A 22,745-nucleotide genomic window follows, 5' to 3' on the forward strand; every position below is an offset into this window, starting at 1 on the left:
TGTCAGGTGTGATATAAGAGCTGAATTAGGCCATTTGGCCCATTGAGTCTGCTCTGCCTTTTCATCATAGCTGACCCATTTCATCACGCTGCGATTGGATAGAAGATAGAAGATGGAATAGGGATAACCTTACTCACCCCAACACAGAGGTTTCACCTGATTCTACAACCTATGGACTCACTTTCAAGGACTCTACATCTCCTGTTCTCCATATTTATTTATTAATCATTCATTATTATTATTTTGTTTTACTTTTAGTATTGGCATGTTCTCTTTTGCACATTAGTCATTTTGTATGTCTTTGTGTAGGTGTTTTTCACTGATTCTATTGTGTTTCTTTGTATTGGTTACGAATGCCCACAAGTAAATGTATCTCAGGGATGTATACAATGACATACCTGTCATCATCATCATTATGTGTTGTGTCATATGATGTGGGTGATCATGATTGTTCTTGGCAAATTTTTCTACACAAGTGGTTTGCCATTGCTTTCTTCTGGGCAGTGTCTTTACAAGACAGGCGACCTCAGCCATTATTGATACTCCTCAGAGATAGTCTGCCTGGCGTCAGTGGTTGCATAACCAGGACTGGTGATCTGCACCAGCTGCTCATAGGACCATCCACCACCTGCTCCCATGGCTTCACCTGACCCCGATCAGCGGGGAGGCGGTTGCTAAGCAAGTGCTACACCTTGCTCAAGGGTGACCTTCAGATTAGCAGAGGGAAGGAGCACCTTGCACCTCCTTTGGTAGAGATATATCTCCACCCAACCACCCTTATATATGTGCATATATGTACTTTGATAATAACTATAACTTTTTGAACTTTGAGTAGTCTGATTTATAGTTAGTCTGCAACTTGGTTTAAAGCACCCTGTTTCGTTGGGTCATGCACAGAAAAGCGGTGTTTAATACTCGCACCAGAGTTTGCTGATAATGTGTTAAAAATATAGGATTACTGTCTGTAAAAGTTCCGTTGATTAGGTATCACTTTGATTATGTTATGTTTACATAGGGGCTGCAGTTACAATCTGCTGTAGTTTAAAAGCACATTGGTTAGCATAACGCGTTACAGTAGAGGCAACGTGGGTTCAGTTCCCACTGCTGTCTGTAGGAGTTTGTACGTTCTCCCTGTGACTGCCTGTGTTTCCTCCGGGTGCTCCGGTTTCCTCCCACAGTCCAAAGATGTACTGGTTGGTAGGTTAGTTGGTCATTGTAAATAGTCTTGTGATCAGGCTAGGTTTAAATCAGGGATTGCTGGGTGGTTCAGCTCGAAGAGCCAGAAGGGCCTGTTCCACGCTGTATCTCAATAAATAAATAAATACAAACATAAAACTCTGCAGAAGCAGGAAATCAAAAGCAACACGCAGAAAATGCTGGACGAACTCAGCAGGTCAAGAAGCACCAATGCAAAAGAGTAAGCGGTCTTGGGCCAAGACCCTTCTTCAGGACAGCTGCTCATACGACCATACACTGCCTGCCCCCATGCTTCATGTGACCCCCACTATGGGTGGGGAGAGAGAGGCACTAAGCAGGTGCTTACACCTTGCCCAAGAGCGACCTGCAGGCTAGCAGAGTGCCTTCCACCTCCTTTGGTAGAGACATAAGCCATATCTCCAACCCACCCCCCCACCCCACCCCACCCTACCCCACCCTGTTAACATCAGTCATTGTTTAATTGTGATTAATAAATAGGTGGTGCCTGCACTGGAATGTAATTAAACACTAAGTTTGGTGATATTAGGTTTGCAGCAGTCATAGGGTTAAGGCAATTACCTTTGCAAGATGCATCATCCCATTTTTATTCGCTGGGCCTGCTTTCGACATGCTATAGATCACTCTTTTAATTATAAAGGCAGTTATTCAGAAGCTGATAAGAGGGTAACCCTCAATTTCCTGTTCAGTGGGAGGACTTCTGAGACTTCCAAGTACCAGCAGCTGCCAAGCATAAATTTGCTTCTCCCTCTACAAGTTTTATTAAGATCCTTGCTTTATTTTCCTTGGTGTTATTTCATTTGTGGTGAAACCCGGTGGCATTAAAGAAGTCAGTCTTATAACGCTGCCTTCTCATGTCAGTCAATAACACACCAAGGACAATCCACAACGCTAGCTTTATCGAAGACAAGAAAACATGTTTGTTTTCTTATCGCTAGGGGATTGAAAAGGTTGTCTGTAAAAACATAATAGAAATTCAGTAATTCTCGTTTATCGTGCAATATTAGACCATAAGACCATAAGACAAAGGAGCATTCGGTCCATCGAGTCTGCTCCACCATTTTATCATGAGCTGATCCATTCTCCCATTTAGTCCCACTCCCCTGCTTTCTCACCATAATCTTTGATGCCCTGGCTACTCAGATACCTATCAATCTCCGCCTTAAATACACCCAATGACTTGGCCTTCACTGCTGCCCGTGGCAACAAATTCCATAGATTCACCACCCTCTTGCTAAAAAAATTTCTTCGCACCTCTGTTCTGAATGGGTGCCCTTCAATCCTTAAGTCATGCCCTCTGGTACTAGACTCCCCCATCATGGGAAACAACTTTGCCACATCCACTCTGTCCATGCCTTTTAACATTCGAAATGTTTCTGAGGTCTCCCCTCATTCTTCTAAACTCCAAGGAATACAGTCCAAGAGCAGACAAACGTTCCTCATACGCTAACCTTCTCATTCCCAGAATCATTCTAGTGAATCTTCTCTGAACCCTCTCCAATGTCAGCACATCCTTTCTTAAATAAGGAGCCCAAAACTGCCCATAGTACTCCAAGTGTGGTCTTACCAGTGCCGTATAGAGCCTCAACATCACATCCCTGCTCCTATACTTTATTCCTCTAGAAATGAATGCCAACATTGCATTCGCCTTCTTCACCTCCTGGTGAAGGTCAACCTGGAGGTTAACCTTAAGGGTATCCTGTACAAGGACTCCCAAGTCCCGTTGCATCTCAGAACTTTGAATTCTCTTCCTATTCCTATTTAAATAACAGTCTGCCCGTTTATTTCTTCTGCCAAAGTGCATAACCATACGCTTTCCAACATTGTATTTCATTTGCCACTTCTTTGCCCATTCTTCCAATCTATCCAAGTCTCTCTGCAGCCTCTCTGTTTCCTCAGCACTACCGGCCCCTCCACCTATCTTCGTATCGTCAGCAAACTTAGCCACAAAGCCATCTATTCCATAATCCAAATCGTAGATGTACAACGTAAAAAGAAGCGGCCCCAACATGGACCCCTGTGGAACGCCACTGGTAACCGGCAGCCAACCAGAATAGGATCCCTTTATTCCCACTCTTTGTTTCCTGCCAATCAGCCAACGCTCTATTCATGTATGTAACTTTCCCGTAATTCCATGAGCTCTTATCTTGTTAAGCAGCCTCACGTGTGGCACCTTGTCAAAGGCCTTCTGAAAATCCTTTTATACAACATCCACTGCATCTCCCTTGTCTAGCCTACTTTAATTTCCTCAAAAAATTGCAATAGGCTTGTCAGGCAGGATTTTCCTTTAAGGAAACCATGCTGAGTTCTGCCTATCTTGTCATATGCCTCCAGGTACTCCGTAACCTCATTCTTGACAATTGACTCCAACAACTTCCCAACCACCGATGTCAAGCTAACAGGTCTATAATTTCCTTTTTGCTTCCTTGCCCCCTTCTTAAACAGCAGAGTGACATTTGCAATCTTCCAGTCCTCTGGAACCATGCCAGAATCTATTGACTTCTGAAAGATCATTGCTAGTGCCTCCGCAATCTCCACAGCTACTTCCTTCAGAACATGAGGGTGCATTCCATCTGGTCCGGGAGATTTATCTACCCTTAGACTATATTGATTTATAAAAAAAATTACTGAGATACAAGCCCTTTGAGCCTTTCAAGCCACACTGCCCAGCAATCCTCTGATTTAATCCTAGCCTAATTACAATGACCAATTAACCTACCAACTCTTTCCACTGAGTGAGGAAACTGGAGCATCTGGCGAAAACCTACACACACACAGGAAGGAACTCACAAATTTGCTTATAGAGGACGCCGGAAATGAACTCAGTAGTGATGTCTGTACAAGCTTATTCTGCCATTTTGGCTGATGTGTGACCTCCCACAGTGCACTTGTCTTTGCCCCATATCAATTAACCCTTTTAACAAAAATCTAACAACATTTATTTATTTATTGAGATACAGCGTGGAACTGGCCATGGAGAAATGATATCAGGGCATCTGGAATCCATCAATGCTGGCTGATTATTGTTGGACACGGAAGTGAGAAGCCTCAGATGCTGAGTACAAATGAAAATCATCAACAAAACATTTTTAGCTTATTTGAAAGTGTCAACACTGTTATGCAATTAAACACATCATATTCAATAAAAGTTAATTTCTTGTTCTTCCAAATTCCTATGTGATACAAGTAGTCTGAAATTATATTTGTGTTCAGCTTCAAGTGGTCTATCATAAACAAAAAAATTCTGAGGAAGCAACACAGATGAAAAAGTTTGTTGTCCAGTGTAACATGAGTAATGTGAGGTTTCATCAGCGGAGTTTAATTCAACAAAATGATAGCTCACAGGAATTATTTTTGCCCACAATTAACCTGTATTATTAATACTTTATCAGCAAACCAAGGTGCTAGCAGTTCAGTTCAGTGCATGTCCTAACTAAACAGGGAGCTTTAAACCAAATTACTGACTATCTATAAGTCGAAACTTTCTAAGTTCAGAAAGTTCAAAGTAAACTTATTATCAAAGTACATATATGTACTTGTATTTAAGGTTGGTGGGTGGAGATATGTCTCTAGCAAAGGAGGTGTAAGACATTCCTTCCCTCTGCTAGCCTGCAGGTCACCCTTGGGCAAGGGGTAGCACCTGCTTAGTCTTAGTCCCCCATCACCGATCAGGGTCACGTGAAGCCATGGGAGCAGGTGGTGGATGGTCGTATGAGCAGCCAGTGTGTATCACAAGTCCTGGTTTTGTGATCACTGATGCCAGGTGGACCATCTCTGAACAGTATTGATAATGGCTGGGGGGTGGGGGGTGGTGTCACTTATCTTGTAAAGACACTGCCCCAGAAGAAGGCATTGGCAAACCACTTCTGTTGAAAAATTTGCCAAGAACAATCATGGTCAAGAGACCATGATCACCCACATCATACGATACAGCACATGATGATCTCAACCCCATTCTCCTGCCTTCTTCCCGTAACCCTTGACAGCCTTACTAATCAGGAAACGATCAACCTCTGGTTTATATAAACCCAATGACTTGGCCTCCACATGACCCCGATTGGGGGGATGGGGTCTAAGCATCCGCTGCACCTTGCCCAAGGGTAACCTGCGCTCTAGTGGAGGGAAGGAGTGCCTTACACCGCCTTTGGTGGAGACGTATCTCCAGGCCACCACTCAGCATGGGGTTGTTGTTCCTCCCTGCTCCTTGCAGCACGTCGGGCAGCAACCTTGCCTTTTCTTCAGCAGTTATCTGTGTTTTACGAGCAGAGTTGCTAGCTCGATCTTCAACCCAGCAAGGATGGAAAGCATGTAAGGAGCCTGCTGCATTCATTTGCCTTGAAGTCTGGTGCTGATGGCAGTACACCTCCAGGTGGCTAGAATGGGGTTGAGAGGAGATAATAGAACAGCTCTGATTCTTGATTGGTCAGGTCCTGGAGGGATAGGGAGAGAAGGCAGGAAATTGGGGCTGAGAGGGAAATGGATCAGATATAATGAAATGGCGGAGCAGACTCGATTGGCCAAATGGCCTAATTCTGCTCCTATATCTTATATAGGCAACCGTTAGTCTCATGAGACCATAGATTTGCACCTTGGAAGGTTTCCAGGGCGCAGGCCTAGGCAAGGTTGTATGGAAGACCAGCAGTTGCCCATGCTGCAAGTCTCCCCTTTCCACACCACCAATGTTGTCCAAGGGAAGGGCGTTAGGACCCATACAGCTTGGCACCAGTGCTGTCGCAGAGCAATGTGTGGTTAAGTGCCTTGCTCAAGGACACACACGCTGCCTCAGCCAAGGCTCGAACTAGCGACCTTCAAATCACTAGACGAACATCTTAACCACTTGGCCACGCACCAACACCATATCTTATGGTCTTATGGTTTTAATGTGGAATGGCAAAACAGACTCAATAGGCCGAATAGCCTAATTCTGCTCCAGTGTCTTATGGCCTTGAAATGGAAGAAATGAGGAATGCATGGGTTACAAAATGCATGGTCGACGAGCACTTGTGTTTTATACGGGACCCTGCACATACTTCAAGACAAATGTTCCCGGGTTCGGATCCAGCAGTCTCCTTGCATGCTTTCCATCTGTGCTGTGTTGAGCATTGAGCTAGCATCTTGGCCTTGTAAAAAGCAGACAAATGCTGAAGTGGATGGAATAGGGGACTTGCGTTGGTGGGGCGGGGAAAAGCGTAGATAATTTGATTAAATACATTCATGAAAAAACCAGATTTGTGGGAAAGGCAGCTACAACGTCCTGGTTATTTTTCTCAGGGAAAAAACAAACAATTTTATAATGATGGTGTTTGCTTTCAGGGGAGGGAATCTCCTTGCTCCTCCAATTCTTTGTGTGTGTCTCTCTCTAAAAAGGCAAACTTCTTAGCACAGACTGAATATTTAGTGGTTTAAAGAGAGAGAAAAATAAAAGGAAGAAGTCAATGTCTTTGGTACAAATACACACCTACAAATACACACAAACTCTGTCAGTGGGTAAATAAAGACAATGCTGCATTATAATTTGGTCTATTATCTCTTTCAGTGGCCTTTGTTCTGCATGTAATACCCACAGTAAGCATTATGGGTAGTGTCAATGATTGGTCTGATTGCTATTCTGCCTTTAAAGGATTCCAACAATGGGCAGCCCATATCTCCTGCAATCCAAAGTACTGGAATGCAAGTGAAATAATGATTACGTCCAAAAAAAACAACTTATGTGCACTTAGTTGTGATTGCTTGGAGTGCGAGGAGCTAAAGAGGTGCCAGAGGTTTCTGAGGACCTAGACGACTTCTTTCAGCTCATTCATGAAGCAGCTTAAATCTTCTGTTCTCATGTCTGTTCTTTTCCCTTTCAAGGTGGCTGGGCTAAAACTGCGTTCTTCGCTGACGGTGGGTTCTCGCTCTTTGGAACTTGCTGATGCTTTCTGCTGGAATAAGTTTGGGGGGGAAGGGAGAGGGTTGATGCTTTGCCGCTGCTTGTGTGTTGGGGAGGGGGCTTTGGAGTTCTAACATTTTCTGTCATTCATTCTTTGCTGTTCTTTTCTGTTTCATGGATGTCTGTGAAGGGTAAAGATTTTAAGTTGCAGACATCCCACCCTTCAAAAACTCATTTCAGGGAGGTAGCACCCCTGTCCCCCGCAACCCCATATTCACCCCCCCCCCCGGCCGACCTCAGAGCAGTCTGTATCAATGAATTTGTTAATTTCGCTAGACACCAGATTTGTAAGTGTTTTGTGAGACAGCTGACTTCTGAATTTTGTGTTAATGTGACGCACCATGCTGAATGCCCTTTCTACATCATAATTACAATTTGCCAGCACCAAAAGCAGCTTCATCAACTGGCAGAGCTCTTTGAATCTCAACTGCCCTATGCTAACATATTTTACTTTGGACAGCTTCCCCCAGAACTCATCAACTGGCAAACTTTTGTAGTTTGGCACCAGTCCTTCAAGGTTAGTTGAGACATAATCCAGAACTTCCAAGTGGAGCTGTTCTCTTGCATCTGCCTTGATCACATTTGGAAATCTCTCTGCCAAAGTCAAAATCTGGTCTGGATTCACCTCATCTTGGCTCTCTGTATTGACTACTGACAGATTTTTCAAGATTTGGTCTCTCATTGGGAACTTCTCCAAGATTTTTTGAAAGCACCTGACATAGAATTATCTGGCATCTTTGAAGAACTGCTTTGTCTTGTCAGGGGGATCTCTTGTGCTTCCTCACTTAGCAACTGCCTCCTTGCCAGGTACCCAGTAAAAAGCTCTTCATCTGGGTGGTGAATTTATCTCACATCCATCTCCTGAATGTTCTGTTCTGTCAATACCTTTGGCTCAATAAATCTGCTCGCTATGTTATGCGGGAGCTCTTCTACACTCTGATCCAACTTGAAGAGGATAGGTGCCTTGTTTTGAAAAATCAAATTGAATTTGTCAAAACATTGTGTGACATTATAGAGAAAGCATGTGTATATTTTCATTTAGGGGTCCTTCAGCCTCTTCTGAATATGAGATGACTTCTGATTCTCACTCTTTGACTCAAAAATATGAAATAGAGGCCGGCCATTGGTGGTCCAATCCTTTTCCTAAAGAAAGCCAGTGTGTAGGACAATGCTTTTCTATTCTCTGCTGGGCAACATTGCAGAACTCTTGAAACTGTTTTAGCTCTTCTCTTCATTTGGAACTTTTCTCAAAGTAGTGGTAGATGTCACTGAGCAGTTCTTCAGGTGGCACTGAGAGCTCCTCAGCAGCAGTTTTGGCACGAATGTTGACCAGGTGACTTGGACAGCCAACGCTGTAAATATGAGGGGCCTGTGCTTTCACTCTTGACAAGACAGATTTGTTCTTGCCAATCATCACATTGCAGTTGTCACTGCTAAATCCTACACAATTAGACCATTCAAGGCCTTTGTCATGCATGGATGATGCAATGCAGTTGAATATGTTTTCAGCTTTGGCATCAGTGCACACTGGTATGTCGACAAATCCAACTGTTACCTTATCCTGTGTTTCATTCTAGTACCTGGCTAAAATGGCACATTCCTTCTCACACATGATATCGTTGCTTTCATCAACCACAGTACTGTCTGGCCTTCTTTCTGTCCGGATGAACTTGTACAGATCCTCTGAACATTCAGGTTCCAGTGCCGTGTTCACAGTTGCTGCTGTCTTGGTTGATGAGCAGGCAGAGTTTTTTGCCATTTCTATTATATTATATTATCAATAGACAATAGACAAAAGACAATATGTGCAGGAGTAGGCCATTTGGCCCTTTGAGCCAACACCGCCATTCACTGTGATCATGGCTGATCATCCACAATCAGTACTCCATTCCTGCCTTCTCCCCATATCCCTTCACTCCGCTATCTCTATTATGGAGTCATTTTTTTATTCTATTACAACTTTAAGCACGTCTACAGGGAGTTTGGCCTCATCACGTAGGACATCAATGGAGTAGCTCCTTAGCAGCTAGCCAGCTAGTTTAAATAACGTTAGCTATGCTAATGAACGAATGACACCTGTTAAACTCACCTCAACATGTCTTTTACAGTCATCTGGGCAATAGAAAATTCACTGTTGCAAACAGTGCAGCGAGCAACACTGTCAATATTTTTGACCCCTATTAAGCAGGGGTACACTTTAGTGTAGTCTGGGGTGAAATGCGTTTTATATATATTTTTTGAAACACTCTGCCATGGCGGTGCAGGACACGAAACTGTACTGATGGAGAGACTGAGGTCGACTGTAAAGCCCGCCCACAGAGAAAACTGATAGATCCACTTAGCACAAAGAGAGACCAATCAGGATGCTGGCTCTTGCTCCCGCTCTCGATCTCGCTCTCGTTTCTGTTCATGCTCCCGCTCTCCCTCTCAAAAAAAACAATTTCCAGGATATTGTATATAATTTGTGGGTGTCAGGGAGCTGCCATCAATATGCAGGAGACTCCCGGAACTTCCGGGAGAGGTGGGATGTCTGAAGTTGTATACTGCATATATTCTCTGATATAAAATTAGACCATTGAAAGTGGTTTCTTTAACATAGTAAGATAACCCAAAGTAGTTTTCCGGAGTCATAGAGGTATAGAACACTACAGCACAGAAGCAGACCCTTCAGCCCATCTAGTCTGTGCCAAACCTTTAATCTGTTCAGTCCCAGCAACCTGCATCAGAATCATAGCCCTCCATACCCCTCCCATCCATGTACTCTTTATCTCATTATCTCATGTTCTCATTATTTATGGCTAATTCTGTATATTTGCATTTGCACAGTTTGTTGTCTTCTGCATTCTGGTTGAACCTTCATTGATCCTGTTTTGGTTACTATTTTATAGATTTGCTGAGTATGCCCACAGGAAAATGAATCTCAGGGTTGTATATGGTAATGTGCAGTATATGTACTTTGATAATCAAATTTACTTTGAACTCTGAACTTTGAAATTTTGCTCTTTAATGTTGAAATGGACCCTGCACCAACCACTTGCACTGGCAACTCATTCCACACTCTCACTACCCTCTCAGTGAAGACATTTCCCCTTATGTTCCCCTTAAACTTCTTACCTTTCACCTTTAACCCAATGACCTCTAGTTGTAGTTCCACCCAGCCTCAGCAGACCCAGTCCGCCCCAATCAAAATCACACAAAATAGCAATAAAGAAAGTAACCAGAAACACATCAGAATGTGAACAGCAGAGTCCAATCCACAAACTGCGCTGATCAAACCTAATACAGAGGTGAAAGAGATTACATAGAAGTAATTACCAAATCCAGAGCGACACACACAGAATGCTGGGGTAACTTAGCAGGTGAGGTAGCATCTACAGAAATGAATAAACAGTCAATGTTTTGGGCGGAGACTGAGAAGGAAGGGGGAAGATGCCAAGAAAAAGGTAGTGAAAGCGAAAGGGGGCTAGCTGGAAGGTGATAGGTGAAGCCAGGTGAGTAGGAAAGGTAAAGGACTGGAGAATAAGGAATCTGATAGGAGAGGAGAATGGACCAAGGGAAGGAGGAGAGGATCCAGGAGGAGGTGATAGGTAGGTGAGAAGAGGTAAAATGTCACGAGTGGGGAATAGAGGAAGAGAAGGGGATTTTTTTTCCCTGGAAAGAGAAATCAATATTCCTGCCATCAGGTTGGAGGCTACCCAGACGGAATATAAGGTGTTGTTCCTCCAACCTGAGAGTGGCTTCATCTTGACAGTAGAGGACGCCGTGGATAGACATCAGAATCGGAATGGGACATGGAGTTAAAATGTGTGGCCACTGGGAGATCCTGCTTTCTCTGGCGGACAGAGTGTAGGTGTTCAGTGAAATGGTCTCCCAGCCTGCGTCGGGTCTCACCAATATATAGAAGGCCACATCGGGAGCACCGGACGCAGTATATCACCCCAGCCGATTCACAGGTGAAGTGTCGCCTCACCTGGAAGGATTGTCTGGGGCCCTGAATGGTGGTGAGGGAGGAAGTGTAAGGGCATGTGTAGCACTCAGCTGTCCAGCTCTTAGCTCCATCCCTCCCCTTCCTGTCTTCTCCTAGCATTTCGGATCTCCCCCTCCCCCTCCCACTTCCAATCTCTTACTATCTCTTTTTCAGCTAGTCCTGACGAAGGGTCTCGGCCCGAAACGTCGACTGTACCTCTTCCTATAGGTGCTGCCTAGCCTGCTGAGTTCACCAGCAACTTTTATGTGTGTTGCTTGAAATTCCAGCATCTGCAGATTTCCTCGTGATTGTGTATTTAAATAAGATGAGAGTGATGAGTCTTTGTGTTAAATGAAGACAGAACAACTCTGTCTCCACTCCTGTGTTTCTGGCTTCTCTCCGGTGTTGTTTGACTTTTCCAGTGTGTTCAACACCATCCGCCCTGCTCTGCTGGGGGAGAAGCTGACAGTGATGCAGGTGGATGCTTCCCTGGTGTCATGGATTCTTGATTACCTGACTGGCAGACCACAGTACGTGTGCTTGCAACACTGTGTGTCCGACAGAGCGATCAGCAGTACTGGGGCGCCACAGGGGACTGTCTTGTCTCCCTTTCTCTTCACCATTTACACCTCGGACTTCAACTACTGCACAGAGTCTTGTCATCTTCAGAAGTTTTCGGATGACTCTGCCATAGTTGGATGCATCAGCAAGGGAGATGAGGTTGAGTACAGGGCTACGGTAGGAAACTTTGTCACATGGTGTGTGCAGAATTATCTGCAGCTTAATGTGAAAAAGACTAAGGAGCTGGTGGTAGACCTGAGGAGAGCTAAGGTACCGGTGACCCCTGTTTCCATCCAGGGGGTCAGGGTGGACATGGTGGAGGATTACAAATACCTGGGAATACGAATTGACAATAAACTGGACTGGTCAAAGAACACTGAGGCTGTCTACAAGAAGGGTCAGAGCCGTCTCTATTTCCTGAGGAGACTGAGGTCCTTTAACATCTGCCGGACGATGCTGAGGATGTTCTACGAGTCTGTGGTGGCCAGTGCTATCATGTTTGCTGTTGTGTGCTGGGGCAGCAGGCTGAGGGTAGCAGACACCAACAGAATCAACAAACTCATTCGTAAGGCCAGTGATGTTGTGGGGATGGAACTGGACTCTCTCACGGTGGTGTCTGAAAAGAGGATGCTGTCTAAGTTGCATGCCATCTTGGTCAATGTCTCCCATCCACTACATAATGTACTGGGTGGGCACAGGAGTACATTCAGCCAGAGACTCATTCCACCGAGATGCAGCACAGAGCGTCATAGGAAGTCATTCCTGCCTGTGGCCATCAAACTTTACAACTCCTCCCTTGGAGGGTCAGACACCCTGAGCCGATAGGCTGGTCCTGGACTTATTTCATAATTTACTGGCATAATTTACACATTACTTTTTAACTATTTATGGTTCTATTACTATTTATTATTTATGGTGCAACTGTAACGAAAACCAGTTTCCCCCAGGATCAATAAAGTATGACTATGACTATGTTAGATTAGATTAGATTCAACTTTTTTGTCATTGTGCCGAGTACAGATACAAAGCCAATGAAATGCAGTTAGCATCTGACCAGAAATGCAAAGAATAGTGTTATTTACAAAATAATTTCGAATAAAAAGTAAGTGCTACAGCACACAAATATAAAAGTACTGAGATAGTACAATATGGGTGCAATACTGCTTAGCGCTGTGATGAGAGGTTCAGCAGGGTCACAGCCTCAGGGAAGAAGCTCTTCCTGTGCCTGCTGGTGCGGGAGCAGAGGCTCCTGTAGCACCTACCGGATGGGAGGAGAGTAAAAAGTCCATGGTTAGGGTGAGATGCATCCCTGATAATGCTTTTCACCCTGCCCAGGCAGCGTTTATGGTAGATGTTCTCAATGGTGGGCAATTGGGTGCCGATAATCCACTGGGCAGTTTCACCACACGCTGGAGTGCTTTGCGGTCCGATACGGGGCAATTGCCATACCACACTGAGATTCAGTTGGTGAGTATGCTCTCAATGGTACAGCGGTAAAAGTCCGTCAGTATCCTGGGACAGAGGTGAGCCTTCTTGATGCTCCACAGGAAATAAAGGCGCTGTTGTGCCTTTTTCATCAGGATGGAGGAGTTCAGGGACCAGGTGAGATCCTTGGAAATGTGGACACCAAGGAATTTGAAGCTTGATACACGATCCACTACAGCTCCGTTGATGTAGATGGGGACGTGAGTGTGGCTCCTAGCATGCACGAAGTCCACAATGATCTCCTTGGTCTTCTGGATGTTAACGGTCAGGTTGTTGTCAGCACACCACGCAGCCAGGTGCTGGACCTTGTCCCTGTAGGCCGTCTCGTCATCCCCTCTGATCAGACCAACCACGGTGGTGTTGTCTGCAAACTTGATTATGGAGTTAGAACCATATACAGGAACGCAGTCATAGGTGAAAAGGGAGTACAGAAGAGGGCTCAGCGCACAGCCTTGAAGCACGCCGGTGTTCAGGGTGAGAGTGGAGGAGAGGTTGTCTAACTTAACTGATTGGGGTACTAAAGCATTTGACAACATTGCATCTATTTCCCCAACTTCTCACCTCCTCTTTTCCAGGACTGAGTAACGTCAGAATTACCCTGGTCCTCCCCTTCCAGCCCATCAGCCCCTGGATTCAACAGATCTGAATTACTGCCACTGGCATTTAGGGCAGCAATCAAGGTCCTCCATCTCTGGCAGTGTTCAGGGCTTCCTTCATCATGTCAGTGGCTTCCTCTTAGTTCTCACTACTGTCAGTCATGCAAGTCCCGGATGGAGACTCAGGAATACTGTTGCACTCAGATCTAGAAGGATTCTTCATTGCTGTTTCTGTAACAATTGTCTTTTGACCAGTCAGGGTTGTTAGCCCTGAGCTGAACCCCCAATCTGGGAGACCAGTGGACTACTCTTCGTTTGTCTCCTACCTTTTCTACCCTTTGACCCAACCAAGAGCCAAAGCATAAAGCCCTGACTCCAGCCAACAGCCCTCGGATTCAACAGATTTGAATGACTGCCGCTGGGGTTTAGGGCAGCAATCAAGGTCCTACATCTCTGGTGGTGTTCAGGGCTTCCTTCATCATGTCATTGAGGCACACAAGCCTCCAAACCCTATGACAAGGTTGTGGTATAAAAGATTATAATCCACAAATTCTACCACCTAAGTGTTTTCAGCTCTTGAAAGGCCAGATACATCTTTCCCTCCCTCCCCTTTTTGTATTTCACAGGGAATGTTCACTTTACGACCTCGTGGTCCAGTTTACCATGGCCCTACTAAACAATGCCTAATCTAGTGGATTGCATTCACTGCCAACATTGTGGTCCCATTTACATTGGAGATACAAACCATTTTTTGGAGTTTATGTTGCAGTGCAATTACATACAGTCCATACTAGCAACCCCAAGCTTCCAATTGTCCACCACTTTAACTCCACACCACATCTCAACACCTTAGTTCATTGAAAGGGGTGTCACAGGTAGATAGGCCGCACATTGGCCTTTATAAATCAAGGTATTGAGAGCAGGAGATGGATGTTATGTTGAAGTTATGTAAGAACATAAGAACATAAAAAATAGGAGCAGGAGTAGGCCACCAGGCCCATCAAGCCTGCTCCGTCATTCAATAAGATCTTGGCTGATCTGGCCATGGACTCATCTCCACCTACCTGCCTTTTCCCCATAACCCTTAATTCACCTATAAGACATTGTTGAGGCCTAATTTGGAGTATTGTGTGCAATTTTGGTCACCTACCTACAGGAAAATATCAGTAAGTTTGAAAAACTGCCTGGAGGACCTGAGTTATAGGGAAAGATTGGATAGGTTAGGACTTCATTCCCTGGAACATTGAAGAATTTGATATACAAAATCTCAGAGTAAATGCAAGCAGGTTTTCCCACTGAGTACTACAACCAGAGGTCATGTGTTACGGGTGAAAGATGAAAAACTTAAGGGGAACATGAGGGGAAACTTCTTCACTCAGAGGGTGGTGAGAGTGTGGAATGAGCTGCCTGCACAAATGGTGTAAGTGAGCTCGATTTCAATGGTTAAGAGATGTTTGGATAGATATATGGATGGTAGGGTTATGATCCCAGTGCACGTCAATGGGAGTAGGCAGTATGGGCTGAAGGGCCTGTTTCTGTGCTGTACTTTTCTATGACTTTGTGCCTTATTAATATGCAGCCCTCTGAAGTGATGTAATAGGGTCAACAGAAATTTAATTAACAGGTTCGGGGTTCAGCTCAGGGCTGACAACCCTGAATGGTAAAACAAAATTGTTAAGAAACAGCAATGAAGACTCCTTCCACATCTGAGTGTGACGGTATTCCTGAGTCTCCATCCGGGACTTGCATGATCAACAGTAGTGTAAATCAACAGGAAGCTACTATCCTGATGAAGGAAGCCTTGAACACGGACCTTCATTGCTGCCCGAAACGCCAACGGTGTTACGGGCAGTAAGTAAATAAGGAACAACACCTTCATACTGGCACATCCTGAACTTCTGTAAGCAATTTGATTTCTCAGACTATATCAGTCATCCATCTGTGATATTGACCCAATATTTTGTTTCTTCCCCACTGGGAGGAAGTACAGGAGCCTGAAGGCCCACAATCAGTGATTCAAAAACAGTTTCTTTCCCTCTGTTAACAGTCCATGAACACCATTTTTTACTTCTTACACTATTTCCTTAGTTTAGCACTATTTATTTTGTAATTTATAAAATGGGTATGACTTTGTAAGATACTGCTGCTGCACAACAGCAAATTTCATCTCATATCCGTCCCCCCCTGTTGGTCAGGGTCGACCACGAATGTTGCATCCTGCTGTCTACGTGATGCTAGATTTACTGAGTGTGCCCGCAGTAAAATAAATCGCAGGGTTGTATATTGTGACATATGTACTTTGATAATAGCATTTATTTTAATTACCTCATCCTTCGAAGTTGCCTACATTTCCCAGAAGGCACGGCGGCAGCAGCCGGAAGCTGGAACCAGAGCGCGCTTGCGCAGACCGTACGGCCGCCGTCGGTGGACACGAGGTCGGCCGACGTGCGTCCCTCGGCTGAGTGCCGGTCACCGAGCGTGCGTGCTGACACCGTGGTTGCCCTGGTAACGAGGGCGGAGCCTACATGCCGGTCCGGGCCCGGTGAGCTGACTGGGGTCTCGGTCGGGAAGGGGGTGTCGCAGTGTACGGGCGGCGTGACTGGAATGGGGAGGGTTACCTTCCTGCACGGCAGTGGAGAGGGGGAGATCCTTCACTGCGATTGAAAGGGGCTCCCTCACTGTACTGGGAGGGAATGGGAGATCCCTCACTCATTTCACTTGGAGGGATCACTCATTCCATTGGAAGGAATGGGGACTAGACTCAGGGTTGTACAGCATGAAAACAGGCCCTTCAACCCAAGGCTTTTGTGGTGACCATTGATTCTGTTGTATTTCTTTGTTCCACTGTGAATGCCTAAGACAATGAATCTCAGGGTAGCATATGGTGACAAATACTCTTTTGATACTAATTTGATAATAAATTTACTTTGAACTTTGAAGTGTCTAAGAGAGGTGGTCCCATTTGCCTGTGTTTGACCTTTATCCCTCAATAAAACCTTTCCTATCCATGTATCTGTCTAATGTCTTTTGAACATCATAACTGCGCCATCCTCTAGCAGGGGTTCCCAACTTCGGGTCCATGGATCACTTAGTTAATGGCATTGGCCCATGGCATAAAAAAGGTTTGGAACCCCTGTTCTAGAGTCTCCTCATGGCAGCTTGTTCCATACATCCATCATCAAAATCAGGTTTAATATCACCAGTATATAGCATGATATTTGTTGTTATAGGGCAGCAGTATTATATATTATATAATAAAAGTAAATTACCCTAAGTATATATTTTAAAAAGTTAAATAATAGTGCAAAAAGAGAAAAAAAAAGTAGTAAGGTGGTGTTCACGGGTTCAATGTCTGTTCAGAAATCGGATGGCAGTGGGGAAAAAGCTGTTTCTGAATCATTGAGTGTGTGCCTTCAGGCTTCTGTACCCCCTCCTCATTGGTAACAATGAGTACAAGGCATGTTTCTATGTTTCTATACCCTGGGTGATCGGGGTCCTTAATGATGGACACCACCATTTTGAGGTATCGCTCCTTGAAGATGTCCTGGATGCTGGGGAGCATTTTTCTATGTGGAAAAAGTTGCCCCTTGGGTCTTTAGTAAGTCTTTCTCCTCTTACCTCTATTTTTACACTATTCTACCCTGCGGTGAAAGTACTGCAGACAGTCTTCTTATCTACACCCTTCTTGATTTTGTATTCCCTCACAAGGTCACCCTGAGCCTCCCATGTTCCAGAGAGAAGTTTCCTAGCCTATCCAGCCTCCTTATAACTCAAACCTTTCATCCTTCTGTGCATGGAGTTCAAAAGAATCAATAACATAAATCATAAAACACTACAACACAGTAACAGGCCCTTTGGCCCATCTAGTCCATGCTGACCTGTTTCCTGCCTAGACCCATTGACCTACACCTATCCAAATTTCTCTTTAAGTGTTGAAATCGAACCTGCATTCACCACTTCCACTGGCAGCTCGTTCCACATTCTGAGTGAAGAAGTTCCCCCTCAAGCTCACCTTAAATATTTCAACGTTCACCCTAACCTATGACCTTCAGATCTATCTTAGCAACCGCAGTGGGAAAAGCCTTCTTCCATTTACCCTATCGATAATTTTGTAAACCTCTATCAAATCTCCTCTTAATCTTCTGTGTTCCAAGGGAATAATGTCCTAACCTATTCAACCTTTCCATATAGCTCAGATCCCCAAGTCCCTGCAGCATCCTTGTAAATTTTTTCTGCACTTTTTTAATCTTGTATATCTTTCTTGTAGGAAGGTGACCAAAACTGCGCACACTACTCCAAATTAGCCCTCACCAAGGTCTTATACAGCTTCAACATAACATCCCAGCTCCTGAAAATTGTTTAATTCAAGATTCGAGATAGTTTAATGTCATTTCCTGTATACGTGTAAAAGAGAACAAAAAGTTACTCTGGATCTGATGCAATACCAGAAAATCCACAGAGCTAATGAACACAATAATAATAATAATAAAGCACAATAAATATAAAAACATAAGATAGCTTATCTTAGCAGTCCATAATCCATCATCAGGGCCCCTCCCCACCCAGTATATGCTCTCTTCTCACTGCTCCCATCAGGGAGAAGGCACAGGAGCCTCAGGACTCATACCACCGGGTTCAGGAACAGCTATTACCCTTCAACCATTAGGTTCTTGCACTAGAGGGGACAGCTTCACTCAAATTCACTTGCCCCATCACTGAAGTGTCCCACAACCTACAGACTCACTTTCAAGGACTTTTCATCTCATGTTCGCGACGTTTTTTCTTTCTTTTTGTACTTGCACAGTTTGTTCTCTTTTGCACACCTCAGATCCGCCTCATCAGTGCGGTCTTTCATTGATTGTATTATGGTTATTGGATTTATTGAGTATGCCCGCAAGGAAATGAATCTCAGAGCTGTATATGGTGACATATATGTACTTTGAACTTTATATACAGTACTTTGCAAAGTCTTAAGGTCGTGGTTCATTCAATTTCCCTCTCAACCCTCTCTAAAAAATCTATTTGAATAGATTCTTGATTAGTAAGTCTGCCAAAGGTTAAAGGGAGAAGGCAGTAAAATGGGGTTGAGAGGGAAATTGGATGAACCATGATTGAATCATGAAGCAGACTAAATGGGCTGAATGGCTAATTAAGATCATAAGACATAAGAGCTGAATTAGGCCATTTGGCCCATCCAGACTTCTCCGCCATTCCACCGGGGCTGATTTATTATCCTTCTCAAACCTATTCTCCAGCCTTCTCCCCAGAACCCTTGATACCCTTATAATCAAGAACCACTTTAAATATACCCAATGGCTTAGCCTCCACAGGTGTCTGTGGCAATGAATTTCACACATTCACCACCCTCTGGCTAAATAAAGTCATCCTCATTTCTGTTGTAAAAGGATGAGCCTCGATTCTGAGACTCTGCCTTCTGGTCCAAGAATCTCCCTCTATAGGAGACATGTCCACTCCATTCAAGCCTTTCAGTATTTGTTAGATTTCTTTTGAACTCCAGTGAGTACAGGTGCTCTGCAAATGTTAACCCTTCCATTCCCGGGGACATTCCTATGACTCTCATAATTCTTCTCCTATGTCTTATGGTGAGATATTAAAGAAAGGCTATTCTACTCAGAGAGAAAACATCCTTGGGTGGTATTTTAAAGCAGAACAGGGGAACTATCCTAGGTGTTGCTGACAATATCTAGCTCACAACAAACATGACAGAAATGAAATATTTCAGTGAGCCCTTGAGTGTTGTGCTTCCTACATTACAGACGTGACTGTAATTCCAAAAAAACCTCATTTGACCGAGGTGCTAAAAGAGAGGTTGTACAGGTCCACAATTCCTTCTCCGAAATTCTGAAATCCGAAAACCGAAGTTTTTTTTTGTGGAGTGTGGAGCGTGTTGCGCCAACAGCTGACGTCACTCAGGTGTGACGTGGCAGCACTAGCAGAGGCCGCCAGACGTCAGTTGTGGCTCAGCGCTCGTACTGGTTACACGTGCATTTGTTGTTCGCTGATATTTTGTGTTCACTGTTGACTCTGTGTTTAATTTCACTGTGAAAATGTCAAAAAGAGCTGCAGATACCCCTATGGGTAACAATGAGAAAAAGCACCCATCGTTATCAATAACACAGGAAGTGGAGTTATTGCAGAAGCTTGAATGTGGTGTGTCTGTGCGGCGTCTTACTGAAGAATATGGTGTCGGAACTACCACTGTATATGATTTAATCAAGCAGAAAGACCAGTTACTGAAGTTTTATAGTGACAGTGATGACCATAAACTAATGAAAAATAGGAATACACTGCATAGGGCAAAAAATGAAGATCTTGCATTCCTTGAGTGATGGGGAAATTGCTGAAATGGTGTTAACTACAGATAAGCATGAAGGTAGTAGTGATGATGATGATGGCATAGTGAACACAGGTGAAAAAATCCCCATTGACGATATGGTGAAAATGTGTGATCAGTTAATTGCTGGCCTTGAACAGCATGCATTTATCAGTGAGCAAGAGATTATGGCAGTTTACAACAGGAATTCAGCAGATGCTGGAAATTCAAGCAACACACATCAAAGTTGCTGGTGAACGCAGCAGGCCAGGCAGCATCTCTAGGAAGAGGTACAGTCGATGTTTCGGGCCGAGGCCCTTCGTCAGGACTAACTGAAAGAAGAGTGAGTAAGAGATTTGAAGTGGGACGGGGAGGGGAGATCCAAATGATAGGAGAAGACAGGAGGGGGAGGGATGGAGCCAAGAGCTGGACAGGTGATTGGCAAAAGGGATACGAGAGGATCATGGGACGGGAAGCCGAGGGAGAAAGACAAGGGGGGGGAACCAGAGGATGGGCAAGGGGTATATACAGAGGGAGAAAAAGGAGAGAAAGAGAGAAAGAATGTGTGTATATAAATAAATAACGGATGGGATACGAGGGGGAGGTGGGGCATTAGCGGAAGTTAGAGAAGTCGATGTTCATGTCATCAGGTTGGAGGCTACCCAGACGGAATATGAGGTGTTGTTCCTCCAACCTGAGTGTGGCTTCATCTTTACGGTAGAGGAGGCCGTGGATAGACATGTCAGAATGGAAATGGGATGTGGAATTAAAATGTGTGGCCACTGGGAGATCCTGCTTTCTCTGGCGGACAGAGCGTAGGTGTTCAGCAAAGCGGTCTCCCAGTCTGTGTCGGGTCTCGCCAATATATAGAAGGCCACATCGGGAGCACCGGACGCAGTATATCACCCCAGCCGACTCACAGGTGAAGTGTTGCCTCACCTGGAAGGACTGTCTGGGGCCTTGAATGGTGGTAAAGGAGGAAGTGTAAGGGCATGTGTAGCACTTGTTCCGCTTACAAGGATAAGTGCCAGGAGGGAGATCAGTGGGGAGGGATGGGGGGGACAAATGGACAAGGGAGTCGCGTAGGGAGCGATCCCTGCGGAATGCGGGGGGGGGGGGAAGGGAAAGATGTACTTAGTGGTGGCATCCCGTTGGAGGTGGCGGAAGTTACAGAGAATAATACGTTGGACCCGGAGGCTGGTGGGGTGGTAAGTGGGGACCAGGGGAACCCTATTCCTAGTGGGGTGGCGGGTCCGAAGGTGTGGAAGGGTCTGGAATAGGGACAACAAATACCTCCTCATGGCGGAGAGGGTCGCCTTCAGAGCTTGACGGGAGAAGCGGCGAGAGGCAGAGGCAGTTTACTCAGTTAAAGAGAGATTGCGGATTGCTTAAACATAAACCTATGTTAATGAGACAAGTGACACTTGAAGAAATCTTTAAAAACGCCGTCTGTCATAGTGGTGCTTCATAACTTGAGAATCCTGTTCCTGGCCCATCAGGTACCTGTAGAGTATTTAGCTTTGTTTGCCAGACGTAATGCAACTTAACAAGAGGTACCTGTACGTATTTAGCTTAGTTTGGACCTGTATATGTCCTAGAGTATTTATGTTCTACACTTATTCCAATAAGTAATTTACCATGTGTTTGATTCGGTTCATTTGAAGCTGTATATTTTTATGTTTTATTGAATGTTTCTGTTGGAGATAAAATGTACTAGTATTTATGGTTTATAATTATCCCACTATTTCATTTCTCAGTATATTACTCTATAAATAAACTGTAATAGTATTTGTGGGTGCGGATTGGGAAAACCCAGAAGTTCTCTCTCCAACACTCATTGTTTGAGCATGTACAGACTTTTTTTCTTGTCATTATTCCCTAAGCAATACAGTATACAGTAACAACTATTTACATAGATTTACATTGTATTAGGTACTATAAGTAATCTAGAGATGATTTAAAGTATACGGGAGGATGTGCGTAGGTCCGGAGCTCCCCTGGGTCCTAAAGTCCACCCGCACTGAGCCAGGTTAATTATCAATTTTCTGAAATCCGAAAAATTCTGAATTCCGAAAAATTCTGAATTCCGAAATGCAACTGGTCCCAAGGATTTCAGATAAGGGATTGTGGACCTGTACAATAATACAAGTTACACACATCAAAGTTGCTGGTGAACGCAGCAGGCCAGGCAGCATCTCTAGGAAGAGGTGCAGTCGACGTTTCAGGCCGAGACCCTTCATTAGTCCTGGCCTGCTGCGTTCACCAGCAACTTTGATGTGTGTTGCTTGACTTTCCAGCATCTGCAGAATTCCTGTTGTTTGCGTTTAAATAATACAAGTTCCTGTGTTTGTCTTTCTTCGAGTGCTGTACTTACAAAGGCCATAAACCCGAGAGATTCTGCAGATGCTGGAAATCCAGACAACCACTCACAGAAAATATTTATGGAAATGAGAAAACAGCTTCGCTTTGGGCCCAGATCCTTCTTCAAGACAGGAAAAGAAGGGGGAAGATGCCAGAATAAAAAGGTGGAGGGAGGGAGTGGAAGGAGCATAGCTCAAAGGTGATAGCGGAAGTCAGATGAGTGGGAAAGGTAAAGGGCTGGAGGGGAAGGAATCTGATCGGAAGGGAGAGTAGACATTGGAGAAAGGGAAGGAGAAG

General features: G+C 44.5%; 1 protein-coding gene across 3 annotated transcripts in view; it reads left to right on the top strand.

Annotated features, from left to right (window-relative positions):
- Positions 1-16,142: 16,142 nt before the first annotated feature.
- gnb1l (guanine nucleotide binding protein (G protein), beta polypeptide 1-like) overlaps positions 16,143-22,745 on the top strand; it is a 79,310-nt gene continuing 72,707 nt past the window's right edge. For all 3 annotated transcript variants that reach the window (XM_072240874.1, XM_072240871.1, XM_072240870.1), the window contains exon 1: positions 16,143-16,295. Coding sequence is in view for 1 of the 3 variants with exons in the window: in XM_072240871.1 (XP_072096972.1) it covers positions 16,279-16,295 (17 nt within the window). In the remaining 2 variants the exon portion in view is untranslated. The remainder of the gene's footprint in view (positions 16,296-22,745) is intronic.

Source organism: Mobula birostris, chromosome 22 (assembly GCF_030028105.1).
Source record: "Mobula birostris isolate sMobBir1 chromosome 22, sMobBir1.hap1, whole genome shotgun sequence".
Classification (NCBI taxonomy): domain Eukaryota; kingdom Metazoa; phylum Chordata; class Chondrichthyes; order Myliobatiformes; family Myliobatidae; genus Mobula; species Mobula birostris.